Below are 24,243 nucleotides of genomic sequence, written 5' to 3' on the forward strand. Positions count from 1 at the left end.
GGCGGCCCTTCTGGTCTGGCCTTCCTCTTAATTTAAATTGCTTTTATATGTACCTTGCTATTGGCGGGACCCAAGGTTGGCTCGCGAAAGGAATCCTTCTGATTCCTTTCCTCATTGGTGTTGAACCTAATATGATAAATCAAAAACACATAAATAAAGACAGCTTCGATCAGCTATCAGTTCCGTCCTGGCAGTTGCATGTGTGATGCATTTGATCCAACTTTATCGTCAACCCTCTATGCAGCGCAAGTAATCATAATTGTATTTCCGGAATTAGTGGCACAAAAGTTCTAGGCAATAAAATAAATAATTCTCGGCATTTCAGTAATGTATAAATGCAATTAGGGTAAAACGACCTATTATGGAGGGGTTAAGCACCGTATCAAAACAAAATGGATTACAAAAAAACTTCAAAAATTTCCTGTTGGTCGATTTCCACATTGTAGTAGTTGAATAGGATGCTCGTTAACTATAGTTTCGTAAATATTATTTGATTGTGGTGAGCTTATGTTGTTTTGTTTTTATCACAATAAAAACAAACTACCGCAATAATATGACGTAGTTGCCTATCGTTGCGATATTTTTTAAAGGTCAGTCCTATTCTTGCGGTATTGCATGTAATTCTTATGAAGAGCGATACCGCAACAATAGGACCTTAGCACTACCGCAATAATAGGCTCAAGGAATTCAAATTTTTAACGAAAAATGTTGATTTTTCATCATTTTGAACGGAATTTTGTCAAATAAAAGCTGTTCTAGTCGTTAACTCGAAGAGTTTTAGCGTACCCACAATTGTTTTCAATTGTTTTATATCCAGAATGGACTACTTTAACACTACCGCAACATTAGGGCTTACCACAACGATAGGACGTTTTATCCTAGACAGACTTTCTATGTGTCCACTTATGGAACGTACACACAATCAAGCAGTTTGACCAACATTGACTCCACCTCTCGTTTATTCAAACATCCATCAAGTTTTACCAACAGCGGCACGAACAATCAATTTATTCGACCAACAATATCACACACGAACGATCGAAGCACCAACTTGAGCACCAACCATCAAAAAATATATGGGTGTTTGTGCAACTTCACTACAAATGCTTAAACATGTTCGGCGAACCTTGACTCCACCCCCGACAACTCAAACCAAAATCAAACCGTTTTAATTTTTTCCAACCGAGGAGCCAACTGTCAAATGGTTGTTCGAACAACTTCACACACGTTCAGACAAAGCAGCAACCGAAGCGTTTTTTTGGGGGCGGAGTCAATGTTCGTCAAACTGCTTGACTGGTGTGTACGTTGCATTAAACCAACATCCATACGACTAGTGAAAGGTTATTCGAATACCATGTGTTTGGATCTTTGACGGATTGCTTATTTTGCAACCGCCCAAATAATCGACATGTTGAATTTATCCTAAAATTAAATTGAGAAAATCGCGATTTTCGCGAGAGTGTAGTTATAAATCCGCGATTTTCGCGACAATGTTTGGCGGAACCGCGATTTTCGCGACTGGGTAAAACCGCGACAAATTCGCGAAAAACGCGAAAATCGCGAAATCCGTGACTGTTGTAACAGACCTAATATAATAATAATAATAATAATAATAATATAATATAATATAATATAATTAATAAAATATATCCCTCCCCTCGGATATGTGATCTTGCCGCGATGGGTGGGCTTACGCCATTAGCACTGATATGGCAACCAAAGACATATCCTGTCGTGGTGGTATCACATGTTGACTATTTTTGTTCAATGCCGCGTCACAATTTGGCATTGACGCACTGATCTTACGGATGTACATGTGATCCAACGGACATTATCGTGCCTTGAAGCTTGGAATAGTGATGCAGTGAGGTGGGCTTCTTTACTCAGCAATAATGAAGTGAAATCTCCTCCTTTTTTGCAATACTTTTCTGATGTGTTCCCTGAAGATGATGAGTCGTAGCTACGCTTAAATCTAGCTAGATAGGTATATATAGAGAAATTATAATCAACTTTATCGACATTAATAGGAAATTGACATTAATAGGATTCACTGAGTAGAAGTTTTTTCAAAACTAGGAGCGTGGCGCTTCTTTTATTTTGTTATGTCCAAATTAAAGAGCCATAATATAAAATACCACACTTGACAACTATGCTGCCGGTGGACGCATAAGTGTCCCATGTTACAAATTGGGGAATTAAGAAAAACGCATTTGAAGTTCAAAATTTGGTTTCGCATTTATCTTACTATTCATGTACCAAAAACAGTTCATGTCACAACTATTGATAAATTGGTACTATTTTCTATGCAGCCCGAATTTTTTTCCCCAAAGTTTTTAATATTCCAATATTTATTCGATCAAAATATTTACTGGGACGCTTATGCGGCGAATTTCTTTGAGATTTCGGAAAATGGACGCACAACAGTCCCACTGAGGTACAGTGTTTGTTGTTGCGTCTGACATTTCGCGTGTTTATGTTTTATGTTTGCGGAATGCAATATAGGAATGTATGGAACACTCACTGCATCAAAAGCGATACACTGAATCACGGAAGGCTTATCATGTAGATGGTGAATTTACAACAACTAACGAGATCGTACTGTCAGTTGATCTACAAAAAGTAAGTTTTTGTATATATCAATACTGCAATGTTTTACCTTTCGGGGTTCGCATGGTCCTGGGTTACCTGAAGAAAATAACGTTTTGGCTGGACAACTGTTCATCGCAGAACAAAAACTGGAATCTTTTCCAACACATCATCCTTTTCGTGAATAGCATCGCAGTTCAGACTGAGACCGGTGATTTTCTATTCCTGACTTTTTCCCGGTTCGCTGGTCACCCTGAGTACTGTCACCCTGCTTATTGCTTTTCTGTAAGGGAACGTCCACAAATTACGTAATGCTTAGAGGAGGAGGGGGTTTGAGGGAAGTGTGACGATCCATATAATATTTTCAGATGCCCTATACAAAAAGTGTGACATAGGGGAGGGTCGGGGGCACCCTAAATAGACGTTTGCTGTTTCGACAAGAAATCTTCACCCATATCACTTTGCGGCAAATTATTATTACCTATCCCATGATTTACGCGGATTGAATAATTCCGTAAAATGATACCGCATTTGGAATGACAAAAAATAAGAGTTTATCACGAAGTTCTTTCATCATCTACTGAAAAAAGGGATGCATTCACATTAAAATTCCTTTTGTCTACTGCACAACCTATGCAAAGCAAAACATTCACTTACCACCTGCTTCTGTCTTATCAGCCGCCTTCAAAGCATCCGCTCCAACGTACCGTTTTATCTTCTCTATGTGCACCTCACTCAGCGTCATCGAACTGTAAACAAGTTGACCGAACTCGGCACTCTCCGGGAAACCGTTCTCCGCACAGTACTGCAGGCAACTGACGGCCAAGCTAGGTTGCTTCTCTTCAACACACAGCTCAATGAATGCTCGCAAAGCCATCACCTTTGGGTCGCCAACAATGGAGTTTTGCTCATTGTTCAGTTTCTCGAACAACGTTTGAGCCTTTTCGAAGTCCTTTCCACGACAACACAGGGTCAGCATATCCCCCAGTAAACTACCAGAAAATGCAATCTGCTGTTTGCGGCCATTGCCAGCAGCAAGTTGGTCCTCCAACCTTTTGTACATATCCCAGGCAATGTTGGTGAAACTATCGTTAAGTGCTGAATCTTGTGGTGGATTCCTCACCATTATTTGCAGAATCAAATCCAGCAGATTTTCCCGACCAGTGTGATCAAACTGAATCATGTGCGACCAAATCTGCGGAAGGTAATTCGAAGCACAATTCACTTCTATCGACTTGAGGATATCCTCCATTACGGATGGTTCTGGTATGTAGACGTTCGGAACCAGCAGGTTATAGGTCTCCATGAACGTTTCCAGTGGCTCTGTGTTGCAGAGAATTGTGAAGTAGTTTCGGTAGTAGATCGATTCTTTGTACGAGTCTCCTATTAGATCGTAGTTATCTTTATAGTGAAGCAAGTTGTTCACCCGCTTAGCGAGACTTTTATCGTGAAGATGGTTCCGGCAAACGTCCATGGCGGTAACGAAGAAGAATGTGTCCTTAGGATCCTGGACTCGGAATTCTTTGTTTTCGATTTCGTTCATGATGTCATGTAGAATATGGCTCGTTGGACCACGTTCACGACAGAAAATAGCCAACATGTAGTACCAGCTGGCCAGGGATGGTTCTATTCCAAGCTTTTTGAATTCCGATAGCGTCTTCAATGCGTAATTTCTTGGGTGGTTGTATCCTCCGATGGTTGTAATCGTATAGAGGATTGCGTTCAATGTGCCAATATTTGGTTTCAAATTTTGGTTCTTCATAGCAGTTAAAACTTCGCATACTAAATCCCACCGCATTTCGTAGCTCTCCTTTAGGAAAGATGCAATCTGGAGCAAGCTGTTGAACGTATTCGTATCTAACTGAATTCCCTTGTCGACTGTTTCCTGATACAAAGCCCACGCTTTTTCCACCTGAAAATGTAAATACCGTCTTTAATCTATAAGTTTTATACGACAAATAATAGACAATAGAAATGAGGTTCAATTTTGGTATGCGAGAAAGGCAAAACCTGGGTGTATATGCAATATAAGACGTTCGTCAAATTGGAAGAATAAAATAAAATAATTACATTTTTCATTTTCCTTTTGCAGCGTTTAGTGGGACAATGAGAGCGCAAGTCAATCCAAGGCCGATAATGCCGATAATAGAGAGGGTAATGGCAGAAAAGTCCTTGCAGACCACTTGAACGCCATGGTGTAGGATAAGGGCTCAAGGGTTGTATGTCAATGCCCAGAATACAAATCCCCAGAATCAGTTCCCCAGAATGGTATTTCCCAGAATTCCATTTCCCAGAACGACCAATTCTCCAGAATGATATTCCCCAGAATGCACCATTTCCCCGAAAAGAAATCCCCAGAATGACCCATTCCCCAGAAAAAAAACCCGAATGACCCATTCCCCAGAAACCAAAAACCCAGAATGACCCGTTCCCCAGAAAAAGGTATCAGTCTAAGAAACTATGTTTTTCGCTGTCATTTCTATAAATTAAAAATACTAGATACTATATTTCTATGCAAAAATACTTATATTGAAGTACGCATTTGCCCGGAATAAGGTAAAACGACATATGCTGCCTTATTTTAAAGCACGCATTTGCCCGGAATGGAGCCCATTTGATATGTTTGTTAGGGCTCACATATAATACGAAGGAGCATATAATCCATTATACTCATTGTTCATATTGGGGGAAGCCCATATGGCATAATGCCATTTGGCATAATGCTATTTGGCATAATGCCGTTTGACATAAAGCCGTTTGGCATAATGACCATTTGGCATAATCGTTGAAAAGAGTATGAAATGCAATGGGTCGTAAGAATATATGATTTCCATTTTTAGAAGTATGTATTTACCTGGAATAAGACAAAAGAGTAGATCCTTCTTTCAAAGTATGCGTTTGCCCGGAAAAAGGCAAACGAGTAGATAACTACTTCTTCAAAAGTATGCATTTGCCAGGAAAAAAGGCAGAAGAGTAAATGACTCCTTCTTTAAAAGTACGCATTTGCCCGGGATGAAGCAAAGAGTAGATGACTCGAAGACAAAATTTTCAAAACGACTTATCTGCTTTTGTAAACAAAGATTCAAACGACGATTTGACGAATCTGATACACGTAAAAAAATAACCTTATATGTTATGGCAAAAAACCATTCGAAAATACTAATACTCTTCATTCACCTAATGAATGATCCGATATCAATAAGCTAATAACATTCATAAGTTAATGAAAAGTATAAGTTTCCGAATGTATGTGACTAATGCGATGTATAAGTTTTTTCTTATACATGTCATTAAGCGCCTGCTTTGGCAAAAAAGTATTAGAAATAATAATAATAAACAACATTAAATTTTTTTTACGTGTAGCTCTCCCACGCAAACCAACAGGTAGCGGAATCATTCACCTATCTATTGATGGTGTTGTTTTGCGTAGGAGAGCTATCAGATTCGTCAAATCGTCGTTTGAATCTTAGTTTACAAAAGCAGATAAGTCGTTTTGAAAATTTTGTCTTGACTCCTTCTTTAAAATTATGCCTTTTTAAAAGTATGCAGTATGCGGAATAAGGCAAAAGAGTAGATGACTCCTTCTTTAAAAGTACGCATTTGCCCGGGATGAAGCAATTACAAAGTATTTAGTCTAAGCTAGGAAATGGTGCATTCTGGGGTATGGCTGGGAGCTGCGGATAGAGTCGAAACGAGTGTCAAAGAATCTCCAAAGTAAGCTGTCAAAAAGTATCCATCGCATCGAGAGAGGTTTTGTGCATTTTGAGCGTAGACGAGAGAGTACACGTATAAATCAATTCATACTAAATATAGCTCATTTTTAACAAATTTCATTTAACTGGCGTCATTTTAAATATATCGACGGATTCAACATAACTGGAGGGTATGAATTAATTCAACATTCGACACGTTAATATATACGATGCGGTAAATTGACGAAATCTTTGTAATCTACATAATAAAAATGAAATGGTCTGTGTTCGTATCCGCATAACTCGAAAACAGCTGGATGGATTTTCTTCATTCCTTCAGCAGAAACGTTCATTACAGTTTCCGATGGGTTTATATTACATTTCCTTATGCGAAAATCACGAATAAGGTTGAGTAAATCGTAAAAATCTAAAACTAAGAACCGTATGGAAAATTCGCATGGGGAGTCCACAACGCGCATTTTTGCCTACTATGCAGGACAACGTCTGCCGGGTCGACTAGTTAATTTTATAAAGATCAACATAATGATAATTCAATGTGAGAAAATCGTAACGTGTATAGTGTACACTGGGAGGAAATTTACGAGTTTCAAGCAAAATATTCATTGAGTCCGCAGCTCCCAGCGGTATGGTATGTTGGGGATGAGGACATTCTGGAGAATGTCTTTCGGGGGATGGAGGCATTCTGGGAAATGTCTTTCGGGGGATTATGGTATTCTGGGGAATGGTTTTCTGGGGAGTAGTGCATTCTTAATTTCTGGGGAATCACTTTCTGGGCAATGGGTTTCTGGGGTATGACATACAATCGGGCTCAAGCGATCACATATCCAAATTATCAATTGATAAAAACTCTTAAGAGTAAGAATTGTTCGATAATTGTATTTCGATTCAAAGCATTGGTAAATGCTACTTTTGAACTTATTTTCCTATATAATCCTAAGACACAATGCCAAACATCAGATTGAACTTCATGTTGACATTAAATTGGTATTAGTTAGGTTTACATTTAAATGATAATTTTGCGTGTTTTATCAATCGATTCCAAAATTTGAAAAGTTATCCCACCTGATAAGTTATCAAACGATAATGACTTATTGGCAGTGGCTAGTTTTAAACCCGCCGTTGTCAGCATCCAGGCACTATCGTATATGCGCAAATGAGTTAACCGAAATTTGTATGGCGAAAGACATCTAACGCGGGTTTTCGCGAAGGGATGAACTTTATCGTGAAAAATAGTTGGTACCAGTTATAAAGGTAGGTGTCCGCTTACAAAATAATTTTTCGATTAAGGTGTTTCACTTCGAGAAATTCAATCTTAGATCATTGGCGTAAATAAGGGGGGGGGGTGCTAGGGGGGCTTGGCTCTCTCTAGAAAAATAATTAGCCCCCTCCCTAGGATTTGAAAAGTTTTTTAGAAGTGATATCAATTTTCAACATTTGGCATAATGAATTACCTTCTGCAAAGATTTGAAGACAATGTGTTATCTCCCATATTTACCCTATAATAATGAAACGAGTGGAAGTCAAATGAGCTTATTTCTCATTTCTAAGAAATATTCCTATGTGGTAGTGAAATTGCATATGGTGTTTATTATGAAAAAGCAATATCTGATTTGAAAGCATCAAAGTAAGTTTGATATGAATAACAACGGAGAGCCACCAAAATATCAATCAAAGCAATCGTGGTACTTCCCCATCAGTCAAAGGCACACTCCAAATAATCTAAACGTTGTTTCCACCTAAATTTTCAGTTACATTTTACGTGCACACGTAGCTGCAAATGCTTCAGAAAATTCAGGTGAAACTTACGTGTCCGGTGAATTCTATCCAAAACTCAGGTAGAACTTACCTGATTTTCACGTAGTATGAAATTTCTATAGGAAAATCAGGTAAAAGTTACGTGAATTTCAGGTGGGAAAAATCTACGTATTTTTTCAGGTGGAAAGAACGTGCAGATTTTTTTGGGTGCAGAATTCCTCCTGTTTAGCAGCATAATAATTCTCTCTCTATTTTGTATGTTAGTCAAATAGAAATGACTCATACTATAGTGTGTAACCCATGGTTGTGGAGTCAGTGTATTCCAACCGGAATCCTAAAGAATTTACACTGGATTCCTGACAGTATCGTTGAGGGATACCCTTGGGAATCTGTGGGAGATACCCTTCATAATCCATGGAAGATTTGCTTCAAAATCTCTCGTTGATTTGCTTCCGAATCCCTCCGGAATCGTTCAAAGATTCGTTTCGAATTTTTTCGGAGATTTGCTTCAGAATTTTTTGACGATTTGTTTCAGAATACTTCGACGGTTTGCTTCAGGATCCCTTGCAGATTTGCTTCGGAATCACTCAACGAATTGCTTCGGAATCATTCGACGATTTGCTTCGTATTACATCGACGGTTTGCTTCGGAATCATTCGACGATTTGCCTCAACCATTTGCTTCAGCATCACTGGAGGGTTCTCTTCTGAATTGCTGGAAGATTGATTTGCCTTGGAATCTCTCGACAGATTGCTTTGGAATCCTTCTACGATTTGCTTCTATATCCCTGGAACATTGCCTACGAAATACCTGTAACATTCACATTGTAACTTTTGGAAGATTTCCGACATAATCTCTGGAACATTCTCGTTGTAACTCCTAGAATATTCCCGTCGAAATTCCCGGAATATTCCAGCCAAACTTCCTGGAGAATTTTATTCGGAATTTCTAGAACATAATGGAATCCCTGAAACATTTCCGTCGGATTTTATGGAACATTCTCGTTCGAATCCCTGGAATATTTCCGTCGGATGGATATCCTGGAGGACAGAGATGCATCCTAAACACAACATGAGCCAAGAGCGTGCCTTGGTGTTCTTAGTTTCGAACTCTGAACACTAGGGTGTCCCAAAATTGGACCAAGTCTGGGATTTTGGGGGCTCAAACTTCAAATGAAAGCTTAGGGTATAACAAAAGAAAAATTGTTCTACAACTTTGGTAAATGACGTTTAGGGGTGGCCCCGACGCGTTTTATGAAAAAAGTGCATTTTTTATAGGTAACATCGAAAATACCGGTATATCGGAAAGAAATTCGATGAAACCCATCCATTTCACATTTTTTACATTTAACTTAGGGTCTATACTTTATGGTAAAACTTTGATACCGCATGTTTTAGCTCTATATATTTTTCACTGATGCTTTAAATACCCAAAAATGATGAATTTTCCTTAATATTTTTTTTATTAATGCATCCAAAACGGGTACCCATCATAATGCTTTCGAAACTAGATATACATAGAAAGGTGGGGAATTTTATAACGAATATTTTGCTAAAAATAGCAACCTCCTATCTCTATCCGTTTAAAAGTTATTCACGATTTACTGCAGCTTGGAAAAAGACTTCTGAAATTTTGGATCATAATACCTGGATCATGTTTAAGTAAAGAAACGCCTACTTTTCCATACCAACCAAATGAGTGCTTTAATAACCAATATAGCATTCATATGAGTTGCATAAAATTGATTTTAATACTTATTTGAGTGTTATAATGGAAACCCAACGATGGACCAGCAGTAACATGACTGACTACAAATTGTTCAGTTAGTCTGGGTGAGTGCTCAAATAGATTGATGAATATGGTTTCAAAACTACCCATAGGTAGGTTCAGCTATCGTTTCATGGTTTGGTGAGCTGTGCAATGTTTCACGATAACATGGAAATCAATTTTTTTCTGACCAACTTGATTTTTTAACCAGCACGATCATGTGAAGTTAATCCGGCTGGATCATTTTGGTCCCGATTTATCGATGCAATCAATTTATCATTGCATTCAGTATTGGTAGGCAAAATAGTTCGTAATTAGTGTAGATTGTTCTTATTTCCAGAGATTCCGTAGATGGTAGATGCCAAATATTTCAATATGCATTATAAAATAATAATGATAATAGTAATTTGTGTAACTAGTTGCAAAAAGATGATTTAATCAGCATGGTTGTACGTTTATCCAACGAGGCTTGCCGAATGAGATAAATACTACGAGTGCTGATAAAATCGAGTTTTGCAATTAGTTGCACACACTATTTTTTGCAATGGCGTAAAATGAGCTACAATATGGCGTAAAATATGACAAATCGATATCAAAATGATCTAGTTGGATTTGCTTCACATGATCGTTCTTGCAAAAAATCAAGATGGTCACAAAACAACTAATTTCCATGTTATCGAGAAACATTGCACAGCTCGACAAACCATGACACGAAAATTGAACCTACCTATGGGTAGTTTTGAAAGTTTTGAAGACTAACTGAACAATTTGTAGTCAGTCATGTTACTGCTGGCCCATCGTTGGGTTTCCATTATAACACTCAAATAAGTATTAAAATCAATTTTATGCAACTCATATGAATACTATATTGGTTATTAAAGCGCTCATTTGGTTGGTATGGAAAAGTAGGCAAACGCCTTTTTTTACTTAAACATGATCCAGGTATTATGATCCGAAATTTCAAAAAGTCTTTTTCCAAGCTGCAGTAAATCGTGAATAACTTTTAGACGGATAGAGATAGAAGGTTGCGATTTTTAGCAAAATATTCGTTATAAAATTCCCCATCTTTTCATGTATATCTAGTTTTGAAAGCATTATGATGGATACCCGTTTTGGATGCATTAATAAAAAAATATTAAGTAAAATTCATCATTTTTGAGCATTTAAAGCATCAGTGAAAAATATATAGACCTAAAACATGCGGTATCAAAGTTTTACCATAAAGTATAGACCCTAAATTAAATGTAAAAAATATAAAATGGATGGGTTTCATCGAATTTCTTTCCGATATACCGGTATTTTCGATGTTACTTATAAATAATGCACTTTTTTCATAAAACGCGTCGGGGCCACCCCTAAACGTCATTTCCCAGAGTTGTCGTAGAACAATTTTTCTTTTGTTTTACCCTAAGCTTTCATTTGAAGGTTGAGCCCCCAAAATCCCAGACTTTGTCCAATTTTGGGACACCATACTGAACACAGTTCAGTGTGCACTAGGTTGGTACGCAAGCAAAAGATCATGGTAACTAAGATTCCTTAGATTTGAACTATGCAACAATATATGAGCATGCTTGATTTCTATTCGTTAGATGTCCACGTGTTCTGTTACTAGCCGAAAAATGTGTAGCATGCAGTCGCTTGAATTTGTTTTCCTAGGATACAATTTGCTAAGTTAGGTCAGTGCTCTTGAACAGTGTGCCGTGTTCAGAACATTTTGAACACGCGTTCTCGTGTTCAGATGCAACTCTGCTGGAGGATGGATGATTCCTAGAAGATTCTCATTGGAAGGTTCCCGTTGGAATCTCTGAAACCTTTCCATCGGACTACCTGCAACATTCCCGTTGGAATTCCTGAAATATTACCGTCGGTATCACTAAAGGATTTCCGTCGACTTCCCGGGAGGGTTTGGAATCCATTCGCCTCAGACTCTCTGAACATTCCTGCCGGAATCCCTGGTAGATTGCCTTCACAACCCCTGGAGGTTCCCTTCTGTATGGTTGGAGGATTTCCGTTGAAAACTCCGGAGATTCGCGTTGGAATCCATGGAGCATTCTCGTCAGATTCATTAAAAGACAAAGCCGAGCGCTACTATACTTACACGCAATAATCGTACGCAATCAATTTGAGTCGTTGTAGCAATCATCGGCTAGTAAACAAACACACTTCGATACCGTGGGCTACAACAGAAAGCACGTGCTTGAGAAAAGAGAATATGGATGAGTGTGATTGATTCGCAATTGCCTAAGGTGTTTGGACCGAATTTATCACATTTTCACTAAGATAACAATGAGGTAGTTAATAGTTCGAAAATGTTTGGAAAGGAGCTCAAAAGAAAGAAAAGAAAATAGATGAAGGGGCTTTACCATAGTAGATAGTGTACCGCTGCAATCATCACTGACGCAAACTGGAACAGAGACTAAGCACCCGAAACTAAGTTAGTCTAAACCCCCGGTGGCTCATTACAGAAAAGCTCATCATGAAAGCTGGGCTGTCACTGGCCTTTGGTAATCATCCTACGGAAGAAGTCAGAGTAGACGCGACAAAGAAGATAGACAGTTTATTTATGATAATGAATTATTGGCAGTGGCTGATTTTCTACCCGCCGCTGCCACATCCAGGCCCTATAGTATATGCGCAAAATAGCCAGCATGAGTTAACCGCCAGAAATTTGTATGGCGAAAGACATCTAATGCGGGTTTTCTCAAAATAAGGAACTTTTCATGAAAAAATATTTGGTACCGGTTATGTAGGAAGGTGAAGGAGCTTAATTTTGAGATATTGAACCTTGGATGCCTTTCACCATACTGACTAGAGATGGGCGCTCCGCTCAGGAGCTGTTCGAAAGATTCGCTTCCTTACATTGAGCTGATGAACCATGGATCTTTTTTTAAAGAACCCCAGCTCAGCAGCTCACTTTAAATTGATGAAATCACGCGCCTAGAGAAACTCTCTCGAGCGTACGCACTCGAGTACGCGCGCTGTTGTATTTTGTACAACACAAACGAAAATACCACGCTCGCGGTACACAACAGAAGCGAGCTTGTATAAGCATTCCAGTCCAGTACCGCGCACTTGCTGTTAGTTTGTTATTTGCACCTCGAGCACCATCAAGCCAAGCGACAGCACCATCTAGCCAAGCAACAGAAATCAGTTCTACTGCAGAAAGGAATAAGAAGTTTGCCGTCTATTTCTAAACCCATACCCACCCAACAAAAGATATTTTAGTTACTAGATAAAGATTGTCGCTTCGGTTCCCTTTGTTCTGCTGTCCGAAACATGTGTGGTACATACCTGTCAAATTGTATGGATTTTCCTTCTTTGACATTTAGCTCCCCTATCCTCGCCAGCAAAAGATGTTCCGGACAGCGACGACAGCGACAATCTTTATCTAGTAACTAAAATATCTTTTCACCCAACCCATACTCGGCGCTACGAACGGATACACAAAAGATACCTAATAGTGCGGTAGCGAACGAACCGATCCGAAGATCCGAACAACTCTCAGTTCAGCTCATGTCGTCGTCCAGCTTTAAATGGATCAATCAAGGTAACTAATTTGGCACTCACCGCATCGAAACAACGGCGTCACTGTATACGCATATTTCTATTCGTGTTGTTTTGACAGAACATGTCTACGGTGGCTCGATCTGTTCGTTTCATAGCAGCAGTTTTTGCTTATTGATTGATCTATTGCTGTGACATGGAAGCGAGAGCTGCACTACCAGCTCAAATCCGTGCAACACGGATCTCGATTCGTATCAATCGCGACCGATTCTAGCGAACCGTGTGGTTCAAACGAACCGAACTGGGAACTGTGTCTTACACGGAGCGGATCTTTTGCTTGCGACGGGTTTTCCCGCTAGCATACTGCACGCTTAAAATGACTTATATAATTTTGTGTTCCGTTCACAGAAAACGGGCCTTTCCTGGAACAACTCATATAATGAGTAATTACGATGTTACTCATTTTTGTGTAACCGATGGCCGATGATTTTCGGTGAGTTCATTTTACACAGCGAGAGAGCAGTCGGAAATCGAACCTAACCTCAATTGTATGTTTTCAAATTGGTGTTAAAGTAAGCCAACTTTTTCTATACTTATTCGGAGGCTTCTCCAATCGTTTCGATCAACAAAACAAAGTGCGATGATTGTATTCGCACATTTTTTTTGTTTCGTCATCAAAGCGAAAGGAAAAACCTCCGAAAAAGTACGATTTCTTGCGGCACATTCTGCACCCGTTCGCCATCATTGCGACCCGAAGGGACTTTGACAGTTCGAGGCAAACTCACTTACACATATTATGCATGTGTAAGACAGTACACAGCGACTGCTCGTGTTTCACACAAAATTTTCACTCATAGTGAGAGTTGGCCAAGGCGTCGGTCGCCGTGATGTGTGAAAGCTATTCATGCGATGTGTACTTGACTTTAAGCGTGGAGATGAATGCGCTCGCTTGTATGAAAATTTCAACTACGCATGGTTAGAAGCGCGCGCAAACAAGGCATTGATTTACTGCACCCAGTATGAAGAGAAAACTTATGACACGTGATAGGGTTCATATACATATCAGAGACTAGTGACTGAATTATTCAAATGAACGATTTGGGAAACGTTATCAACAAAATGTAACTTAGAATTATGAATAGAAAATAATGTTGAGTTAGTTATTGTATAGAAATAAATGTGATGATTCTAAATGAACTTCTAGCAAAACTAGACGTAAAAAAGCGTAATAAATGTTATTAGTTTAAAATTGTCGGGTTTTCAATAGAAATTATTACTTCACTATAGCTTAACATTTTCAGGGCTGTTACACACTAGTCGAATTCCAATCCGCGAAATCCGCGACTGGCAAATTGAAATCCGCGACTGTAGAAACAAATCCGCGACAAACAAAAATATGGTTTCTTACTTCAAAACACGTTTTATAAATGCGAAATTTCAATAATTTTGCTTCTATTACCGGGAAACCCTCCATTCTAATCGATGTTGTATCGATGCATTTCGTTATAAGTTGGTTAGGCACATGGCAGTCTGTTGTCATAGGTAAATACCAGGTCAAAGGTCTATACCCGGTCTATACAAAGGTCTAACACCCGTAAATACCAGATCAAGGTCTATACACCCGATTCTTTTTTTACACGGGGGATGCGTTCCGTGTAAAAAAAGTTTTCAGTTCAAAATATGAAAATAAGTGTAAAAAAAGTTTTATGATTTCTCGACGAATCATGCTAAATGGAGCAACTTCGCAAAAATCCGTGTAAAAACAGAATTAGGTTTATTTGAACTATACTTTTTAGTACGCTATATAGTTTTCTTCTAATCTCTACCATTGTATTACAAGGACATGGACGTATCAATAATCCGTCAGGCAATTTATTGATCAGTCTTTGTATTGTGTACTTCCATCAATCCGCCAGTAAGGAAATAATTAATAAGACCAATTTCTTCAAAAGCTAGCGACAGAGCTCTGCAGAGGCCCGAACAAAGCTTCGAATCTGACTAAAAAGATTCGTCGAGAAAAGAAAGAAAAGTCGAATCTGACTAAAAAGCACTCGGGCGAAATGATACCAGAGGCGGACATGAACGGTTCTAAAGCCTGCGAATTTTTAAAAACTTGGATAATGATTTGAAAAATGATGTCATCACCACTACGTATGAAATAATGGATGGGTATTGCTAAGCTTATACAACAGGGCAGACGCGACACGTTGTTCATTTGTCGAAAGAGCATCAAGCCAAGATAACATGCACTAGAGATACCAAAAGAGGCCGTAGGCTTCATTGTACGTCGCGTACACGATGGTATGTTGTAATTAAAGTTGACCTGAGGGTACTAAACTTCAGTGCCCCCTTTAGCAATTGGCCCAGGGCGAGGATTGACTGAGTACGTAAGAGTTAATGAATCTATATCGGAGGGAAGCTGGGTAAGCAGAAATAGTTAGATTCTGCCACCACATGTGCAAACTTATTCGTAAGTGAGTAATCTCCCAAACAAAGAAGGGACTTGCAGGATCTAGCGATTAGCCATCTACAGTGAGCATTACAACGTCGTATGTGTTATCCATCGTAGGATTCTTTTGGAGTCTCAAGGCTCAAGTTCAGTCAGATAGTTTGTTGCAAATAAGTAATCACGATTAAACTCTCAATGGATATAAGAACAGCGAGGAATTTTGAAGCACAGGGAATCTTGTAATATCAACGCACCCTCAGACCATAGCCTATCTGCGTTGATTTAAATACCGCTGAGCGATACGTCTACCAAGCGTATACGTCTACCTTAGATGCAACCGGACCGAGATCTTACTTAAGGCTCCGAAGGGTCCCGTTTCGTAGTGATATGTTGCCATAAAATAGTAATTTATGCACTTGCTTTTCTAATCTACGGGAATATTTAAATTTACTAATGATATTGATTATTCACGATGTATCTAAATATGTGACAAGTCAATTCATTCATCGATCAGATTAGAACGAGCTCAGTGCAATTAAAATATAAACGCAATACTTATCTGCAATTCACAGAGGATGTTGGGATCGTCCTTGAAGTAATCACGTTGTGAACACAGACTTCCTGTATCAATAGTCTCCACAATATGAACCCTGAAGGTTATCCAGCATTTTGCGCTCGATAATGGCGGCCGAGTGAGTGCCTTTTTGACATTCAAGAGGTAGAAAATATTTACATATTTCAATCACAGTAGGCCTTGATTCATTGAAAATCATTGGCACTCATCCGGTATCAACAAATAAACAGATGTCAGGTATTTCTTTTACGTTATTCAAGCATTTGGTACTTTTTTTTTTGCTAAATTTCATTATTTTCTAGGAATGAAACAACAAGAAATCGACAAGTCAATGTTGATTTCAATTAGACAATTTCAACCGGACACCCGGGTGAGGTGAAATCCAGGTAGTGCCAGGCTGGTTGCCGCCAGCCCCCAATCAAGCAATACTTACACTTGCGCTCAATGCTCTACGTGAACATCGACACCTCTCATACTCTCACCTTTCCCACTGACTGTGCACAATAACGTTCTGGCAGCATCTGTGCCCTAATACTCCACAAGCAGAGCGGCGAAAGTATCCTGACTGACTTAAGGCTTAAGGATAATGTGACCAGCAAGCGTCCTGCGAAACGCGGGACGCCTATCTGGATTTCGTCACTGGCTTGAAAATGGATCCTCCAAAAGTGCATTTCACATAGATTTTGGCCCACTGTAATTGTAATAAATTTGTAAAACGAAGTTGAAAAATGCAGCGTTCCGCGAAACGCGGGACGTCTGGTCACATTACTTAAGGACCTCACCGTAAAGTTGAAAAAGGCAAAATTTGACCTTATGGGGTAAGGATCAGTAAGTGTCAGTCAGCAGCTGTAAGGATACTTCCACCGCTCTGCTTGAGGAATATTGTGGCAGTGTCTGTCGGAATGTTATCGCGCACAGTCAGTGGGAAAGGGGAGAGTACAAGATGTGTCGATGTGCAGTGTGCACGCAGATCATTGAGCGTAAGGGGACTTTTAAGCCCCTTTTAAAGTATTGCTTGATTGGTTGTCGGAGGCGATTGAATAGGGGAAACGGAGTTTATTTTAATGCATCCAGCGTTGTGAACCCAGCCTGATACTACCTGGTTATCGTCTCACGCAGGTATCCGGTTTCAAATTCCTTTTCCCTTAGAAAAACATATTATAATCATCATTGATTTTTCAATTTCTTGTGGTTTCATTCCTAGAAAAGAAAATATTATAAAAAAGGATAAAAAAAAATTCCAAATCCTTGAACAACATATAGAAGAAATACTTGACATTTGTTTATTTGTTGATACCGGATGAGTGCCAATGTTTTTCAATGAATCAAGGCCTACTGTAATTGAAATATGTAAATATTTTCTACCTCTTGAATGTCAAAAGGGCACTCACTCGGCCGCCATTATCGAGCGCAAAATACTGGATAACTTGTTCAATCCTACATCTGTTTATATTAAAACTCAATCCTAACTGCCCCGAAACCGCTTTCAACACACAACTGCCCCAACCACTAAATGCGACCCACAGGACCCCAATCGAGGACGGCCTACACTACACCATTACAACGCAGAGCTTACACTCTCTCCTGGGCTGTGTGACGCTGAAAACATGCTCCTAACATTTGATGCCTAAAAAATAAAAATAATTAAACTAATTACACTAATTCTTACACTTTGATCGATCCCGGCTGACATTCGCGTTAAACAATGTGTTCCATGAGTGCTGATCACTCATGATAACGCACCGAATCGGGGAAAAATGCAATGTAACGCAGAGTTTGAACCCTCTCTTGCGCTAAGTTATGAAAACCTAACTTCTAGGAATTGGATTCGTAGAAACAAATTATACTGAAATTGTTGCGTGGCAAAATAAGTTATACTATTAGCTAACTGACTACCCCACATTATACTGGCCCGTTTGTCATCCAGTCATCCAGTGGCACTTGGTCTTAACATTCGTTTTCTTTTTAAATTCTACAACATTTCATCACGCTTACCCCCCATATTAGTCATATGTACAACGAATGCTTGACTATTACTATACTAAGTATAGTAAAAGACCGGAAGTAATCATGGGGCCAGCCACCAACTTTTTTAGCGCCTAATTTACGTCACAAATAATAATAATAATAATAATAGTTTGCTAACATTTTCTAATATATATTTGTGCATTTCACCAAATAATGTGATGTGTGTGACAGACAGTACCTCTATATTCATCAAATTGGATAATATCCACGGTATTAGGCAATGCGCGGAATTAGGGCAGGTCACAGTATATAAAACTAAAATAAAACCTTAAGCTTTTAAACATGCCATTAAAAAACCTCTATAAAACTAGCATGAGTCTTCGAAGCATTGCAATTGTAACTTGGGGGCTTTTCCCGAGCTGCCACAGCCTTCGGGTCAGACCGAACTGTCTGACTCAAAAAACTACTAGTCAATATGCTGAACCAAATACTCGAACAGTGTCACCCGCCCGGCGATGTAATGACGAAACAGCGATGTAATGACGTTAGCGACGAGCAGAATGTGGACTTTTCTCCATAAATGGCTCACACGTCTTAAACATGGCATCTATTAAATTGGAGCGATCACGAACCTCACGAAACTCAACGCACTCCGAACCTTTATTAGCAGCCAAAATCTCGATATTGTATGACTGCAGGAAGTCAAAATCAACAGTGTTTTATGTGCCGTCAGACTTCTTCTTCATTGGCATTACATCCCCCACTGGGACATTGCCGCCTCGTAGCCTAATGTTCATTAAGCACTTCCACAGTTATTAACTGCGAGGTTTCTAAGCGAAGTTACCATTTATCGTATATCATGAGGCTAACACGATGATACTTTTATGCCCAGGGAAGTCGAGGCAATTTCTGATCTGAAAATTGTCTAGACCGGCACCGAGAATCGAACCCAGCCACCCTCAGCATGGTCTTCCTTTGTAGCCGCACATCTTCCGACACGGCTAAGGAGGGTCTCAGACTATGAGCCACATGAAATATTTTTTATAGATTAGACGTCATATTCACTATTTCCAGTGAAAATTAGGTAAAAACATTTACATCAATAGTCGTAGTCATAGTCTGGGTGGCATATTACAGAATACAAGTGATAAAGCAAACCTGACTATGAACCTTGCCTTCTTTCATGCATTTTCCCGGCAAAAGGCAGAAAATTGATTTCATCCTTCTTTAAATGCGCGTATTAACGCGGTATAAGGAAAAATAGTTATATTTGTCTTTATAACCTGCACGCGATACCCCAGTATAAGGCAAAAGACGGTTCTGAATTCTTAAAATACTGCTTTTTGAAAAAAGACATTTGCCTGGTGTATAGAAAATCTTTAGATTGGCCTTCTTTACATACACGCGTTTTCCCGATACAAGGCAAAAATTGGGTTCTGTCTTCTTGAAATGCACACATTTGTCCGGCATAAAGCAAAGCTGGGTCCTGTTCAGTAATATCGAGTCTCCTCATAAGTACAGAAGAATTACAAAGCTTTTTGTTGGTGGTGAGTACATTTTTGAACAATGTAAGTACGAGCACTTCTGCAGGCAGATGAGTCGCGAACACTTGGTTTGATTAAGCATACTTATTTCGAGCTCAACTGTAATGCAACAAGTCGAGTCAAGTACGAGACACTGAAGACGGGAAGTACTAATTCTTATGATAGGTGAAGGCATTCCACTAGAAGAGCTTAATAATTTTCGTATGTCTTTTTTTGTCCGGTGACAAAACGGTTGTCCGATTGTATGATACAAAAGTTTTGGTTTGACCACCACCATCGCTACATTTGTTTCTGAGTTCAATGAGCTTTGCCTACGACAACATTGCCAAGAAGAATCCTATTGTTGCCGAATCATCTCCCAAGGCAGCACATTCTACTCGCCTTTGTAGGAAGGCATTGCCGAGCATTGTTATTAAAACATCCCATTTAGCATGAATCTGGGCTCAAGAAGTATTTCCTCATGAATCATGATGTGATTCGCTGGTTGAAAAATGTTTTGACCATTGATGCTATTCACAATCGTTTTGCTAAAATATGGATAATTCATAAAGTTCCTGAGAGGTATAAAAATTCTAAGCAGAATATTGTCAAGACAGTCGTCGCTTATAATAGCTGCCACATACATAAAACCGCAATGAAAATGCATTTCCATGAGCATTATTTTGAATATAAATTAGGCCTTCCTTAGTCCTGTGGTAAGATGCATGGCTACAAAGCAAGGTCACATGGTCGGGGTTCAGCCAAATCACACCAAGCGCCAACGAAAAATTACCGATTTTTCTGCTCAAATTTTCGTTTAGCAGATTTAATTGATCGCAAATCGCATAGAATTTCTCTCAACCCCATAACAGAGGATATCCTACTGCGAATGTATGCTTAAATTGATATGAAACTATTTCCATTGTCCTTGTAGGAACAGAATATCACAAGTCAGTCGAAAAGCCGCTTGGTGCGGTTTGGCTGAACCCCGACCATATATGATACTGAAGGTGGCTGAGTTCGATTCACGGTTCGGTCTGAAATTTTTGGGTTGGACTTCCTAAGACATAAAAATATCATCGTGTTAGTCTGATATATACCTACTGATTCAAAAGTGACAAATGTTTCCCAAACAACATATATTTTTACCGGAATAGGGTAAATCACTACTTGAGCCTATGGACCCGGTTCCCGGCTCACTGCACAGAAAACTAATGATTTAAATTGTTTGGAAGTCGTAGGCTTATGGTTGATAGTTTTTAAAAAGGCTCCCATTTATTTTTCACAACACTCAATATTTTTCTATCACTTGTTTTACTCCTAATTGATTCAATTGTAGAAAATAAAAATGTAGAATTCAAAATTTCACTCTCAGATGCCACACCACTGAGCCGGAGTGATTCTTTCCACTTTTACAAAACGGTATTATCGAATAAACACCTACCTGAAAATCGTCACAGTGCTCGATACAACCATTGCATGAAGCTGTTAATCACCACAACATAATTCTAAACACCCGCACTTCAATTGTTCTTATTTGTTCGTTTCACTAGAACTTATTTAAACATACTAGAATACATTTTAAAATGTATTCACAAACCGAACAAAAATTCACCTCGGCCCAAGAACTTCTAGCCGCACCGTGCTGCCTAAAAGGCCAGGATTATAAAAATGATCCTTCACCGTTAATAGGAAAATTGTCTAATATGTTGACGTTATCATGTTATTTATAGTTCTCTCGATTTTAAAAGGTGAAATAAATATTGTTTTAAAGTATTTGGAGGCAATTTGGATGAGTTTATATATCTTCTCAACCAAATAAAAATGATTATGAATAATACCATCTGGCATCTTGTTGTCGTGGAACGTGCATATTTTTGTTTACATCGCATTTTCTACCGTCCCGAGAGAGAATGAGAGTAAAATGTTGAGAGATTGAGTGAAATTTTGCTTAGGCCGGGAACTGGTTTTTTGTATGCCGGATTGGGAATCGCTATGACTGAAATGAGTGCTGCACCTCGTTAATTTAAATCAAATAAAAGCTTCTTTGAAAGATATTTAGCACGAATAGCTATTTTTTAAGCAGAAGTGAACCCCAATGCAGTATTATACAGCCTACAAATTTCAGAAAAAGTTGCTTCCTGTCATAAATATCAATTAAATAATGCAGTCGTACGCATGTTAGGCCGGGAATGGGGTAAGAAACCCTATCTCCAGAAAATCCTTCATACGTTTGTTCTAGATTGTATGCTTGCAAAATTAACATTGACATAGGAATGTTAATTGTCTTGTTATATGACCGTTGTTTCAGGCCAGCAATAAACAAAATTAGTTACTGATTCGGTTCCTCTTCTTTAGTTTAACGTATTCATTCTAGCAAAAATATGAGCGGAATAGATGCTTTGCTTATACGATGCGATGAATTTATTTGTGAACAGAAACCCCTGAACTATAAGATCTAATATACAAATATCAGGGGCCCTCCTTAGCCGTGCGGTAGGACGCGCGGCTACAAAGCAAGACCATGCTGAGGGTGGCTGGGTTCGATTCCCGGTGCCGGTCTAGGCAATTTTCGGATTGGAAATTGTCTCGACTTCCCTGGGCATAAAAGTATCATCGTGTTAGCCTCATGATATACAAATGCAAAAATGGTAACCTGGCTTAGAAACCTCGCAGTTAATAATTGTGGAAGTGCTTAATGAACACTAAGCTGCGAGGCGGCTCTGTCCCAGTGTGAGGATGTAATGCCAATAAGAAGAAGAAGAAGATACAAATATCAGAGATTGAATCATTAGCTCGCACACTCACCTGGAAATATTTGGCCATACCGCGGATCACCGCACAGTAGTGCATGGGCTTTTTATCCTCAATCTCATGGAAAATCTGCTCGGCTAATTCCAAATCCTTCCACGTTTTCCTCTGGCGGCCCTTCTCCGTCATTCCCTGCTGGAACCAACGTTCCTCGATAAATTCTTCAGGTAGCGATTCTTCGTGATTGAAAAAACACAACAGCTCCATCATGGATTGTTTCAGCTCCGGACTCACATCGACGTTATTCTTCTTCAGGAGATTATACACCAGAATGGCGTCCTGTACGTCTACGTTTTCAATTAATTTTTCCAAATCGGTTAGTTCTACCTTACTTTCCTCATTGTAGACCATCGTAGGAATGAATGCCGGTACCGGTGGATCTGCTTCCTTGTGCTAAAATGAATCATCAATTAACAACTCTCAAATGGATAAGAAAATGCTATACTAAATTCGCACCTGAAACAGTTTGGCGTTTTCCTGCCGGATCCAAAGGGCGGCCTTTCGGCCGGCCTCCTGTGCCATTGCGAAATTCTTCTTTGCCATATTGGACGTTGGTATCAAATATGGGTCATCATGATATTTGTAATGCGCAGCAGTGGGATCGAATCCCACCGTACTGGAAAGTGCATTGAGGATATCCGTGGGACTGCGTTCTATACGTCGGGGCACAATGATTTTTTCCGGTTCTGAAGTCACCGCAGTTGCGGTACTTTGTAGCTGGCACTGATTGATAGAAAACAAGCGACTTACCGCGGTGTTTCGAAAAACGGGCTGCAGATGAAGTTTTCCAAATGATTTACACAAGTGATTCATTGTTATTTAATTATTTCAAGTAATACTTCGAAAACTTCTTCTGGACTAAAAACTGTGCATGTTTTCTGCTCAAAAATTGGATACGGTTATGTCACCACCATCAGCTGTCAAAATATCAAAACAAAACACAAGGTGGTACTGAACACAAAACAGCACTCAGGTTCAGGGTGACCAGCAATGGTTTCGATGTTGAAGTATAGATGGCGTCAGTGGGTGTTCACCACAGATGTTGGATATCCAATTCTAGATTTTTTAAGTTCACGCACAGAGAACAGAAGTTTATCTTCATTCGCGTGCTTGTGTAAAAGTTTGTACTGGTCATTTTAAAGTATGTCGTTATGCCCCCGTTGCGCGGTGCTAGTGTGCTGATAAATATGGTTAAAATTTGCCGTGTTTTACTTTTAAGCGCTAGTGTTCATTCCGAATTGCTCCTAGGCTCGCTCCTAGGTGGCAGCACTACATTGTTTATAAAGTGTATGCCAACGCCATCACTTAGTGGAATTGAGTTTTTATGTCGGGCAGCCTGCGTTGGTGGCGCTGAGGTGCGATTTAAATCTTTACACACGTTTTTAACGAAATTTTGTTCGAGCATCCATGTCTGTTCTCTGTGGTTCACGTATTGTACGATTCGTTTAACTTTTAGTTAAAATTTGACAGTTCGATGGTTATTTCGCCGTGGTTAAAAATAACCCTGCTCCGGAGCATGGTTAGATTTGACAGTTCGATAGTTAAACCTCTCAGCACAGACAAACAGACGTAACAGTTTGAACATTTTTCAAA

At 39.3% G+C, this 24,243-nt stretch overlaps 1 protein-coding gene across 1 annotated transcript; it reads right to left on the reverse strand.

Annotated features, from left to right (window-relative positions):
* Window positions 1-3,183: 3,183 nt before the first annotated feature.
* Window positions 3,184-23,563, reverse strand: LOC134217661 (small ribosomal subunit protein mS39). The gene is made up of 3 exons (XM_062696468.1): window positions 23,107-23,563; window positions 22,648-23,043; window positions 3,184-4,498 (listed from the first exon to the last, which is right to left on the reverse strand). The coding sequence occupies exons 1-3, from the start codon at window positions 23,461-23,463 to the stop codon at window positions 3,236-3,238; spliced, it is 2,016 nt and encodes a 671-aa protein (XP_062552452.1). The 5' UTR covers window positions 23,464-23,563; the 3' UTR covers window positions 3,184-3,235.
* Window positions 23,564-24,243: the final 680 nt, after the last annotated feature.

This window comes from Armigeres subalbatus, chromosome 2, assembly GCF_024139115.2.
Source record: "Armigeres subalbatus isolate Guangzhou_Male chromosome 2, GZ_Asu_2, whole genome shotgun sequence".
Taxonomy (NCBI): domain Eukaryota; kingdom Metazoa; phylum Arthropoda; class Insecta; order Diptera; family Culicidae; genus Armigeres; species Armigeres subalbatus.

Bases quoted from the DNA above. Each gene is read 5' to 3' on its own strand.
- LOC134217661 (XM_062696468.1), bottom strand. From the start codon at position 23,463: ATGAATCACTTGTGTAAATCATTTGGAAAACTTCATCTGCAGCCCGTT. The intron at 23,044-23,106 runs GTGCGAATTTAG...GATTCATTTTAG, and splicing joins AAAACGCCAAACTGTTTCAG to CACAAGGAAGCAGATCCACC. The intron at 4,499-22,647 runs GTGAGTGTGCGA...TTACATTTTCAG, and splicing joins GTATGGCCAAATATTTCCAG to GTGGAAAAAGCGTGGGCTTT.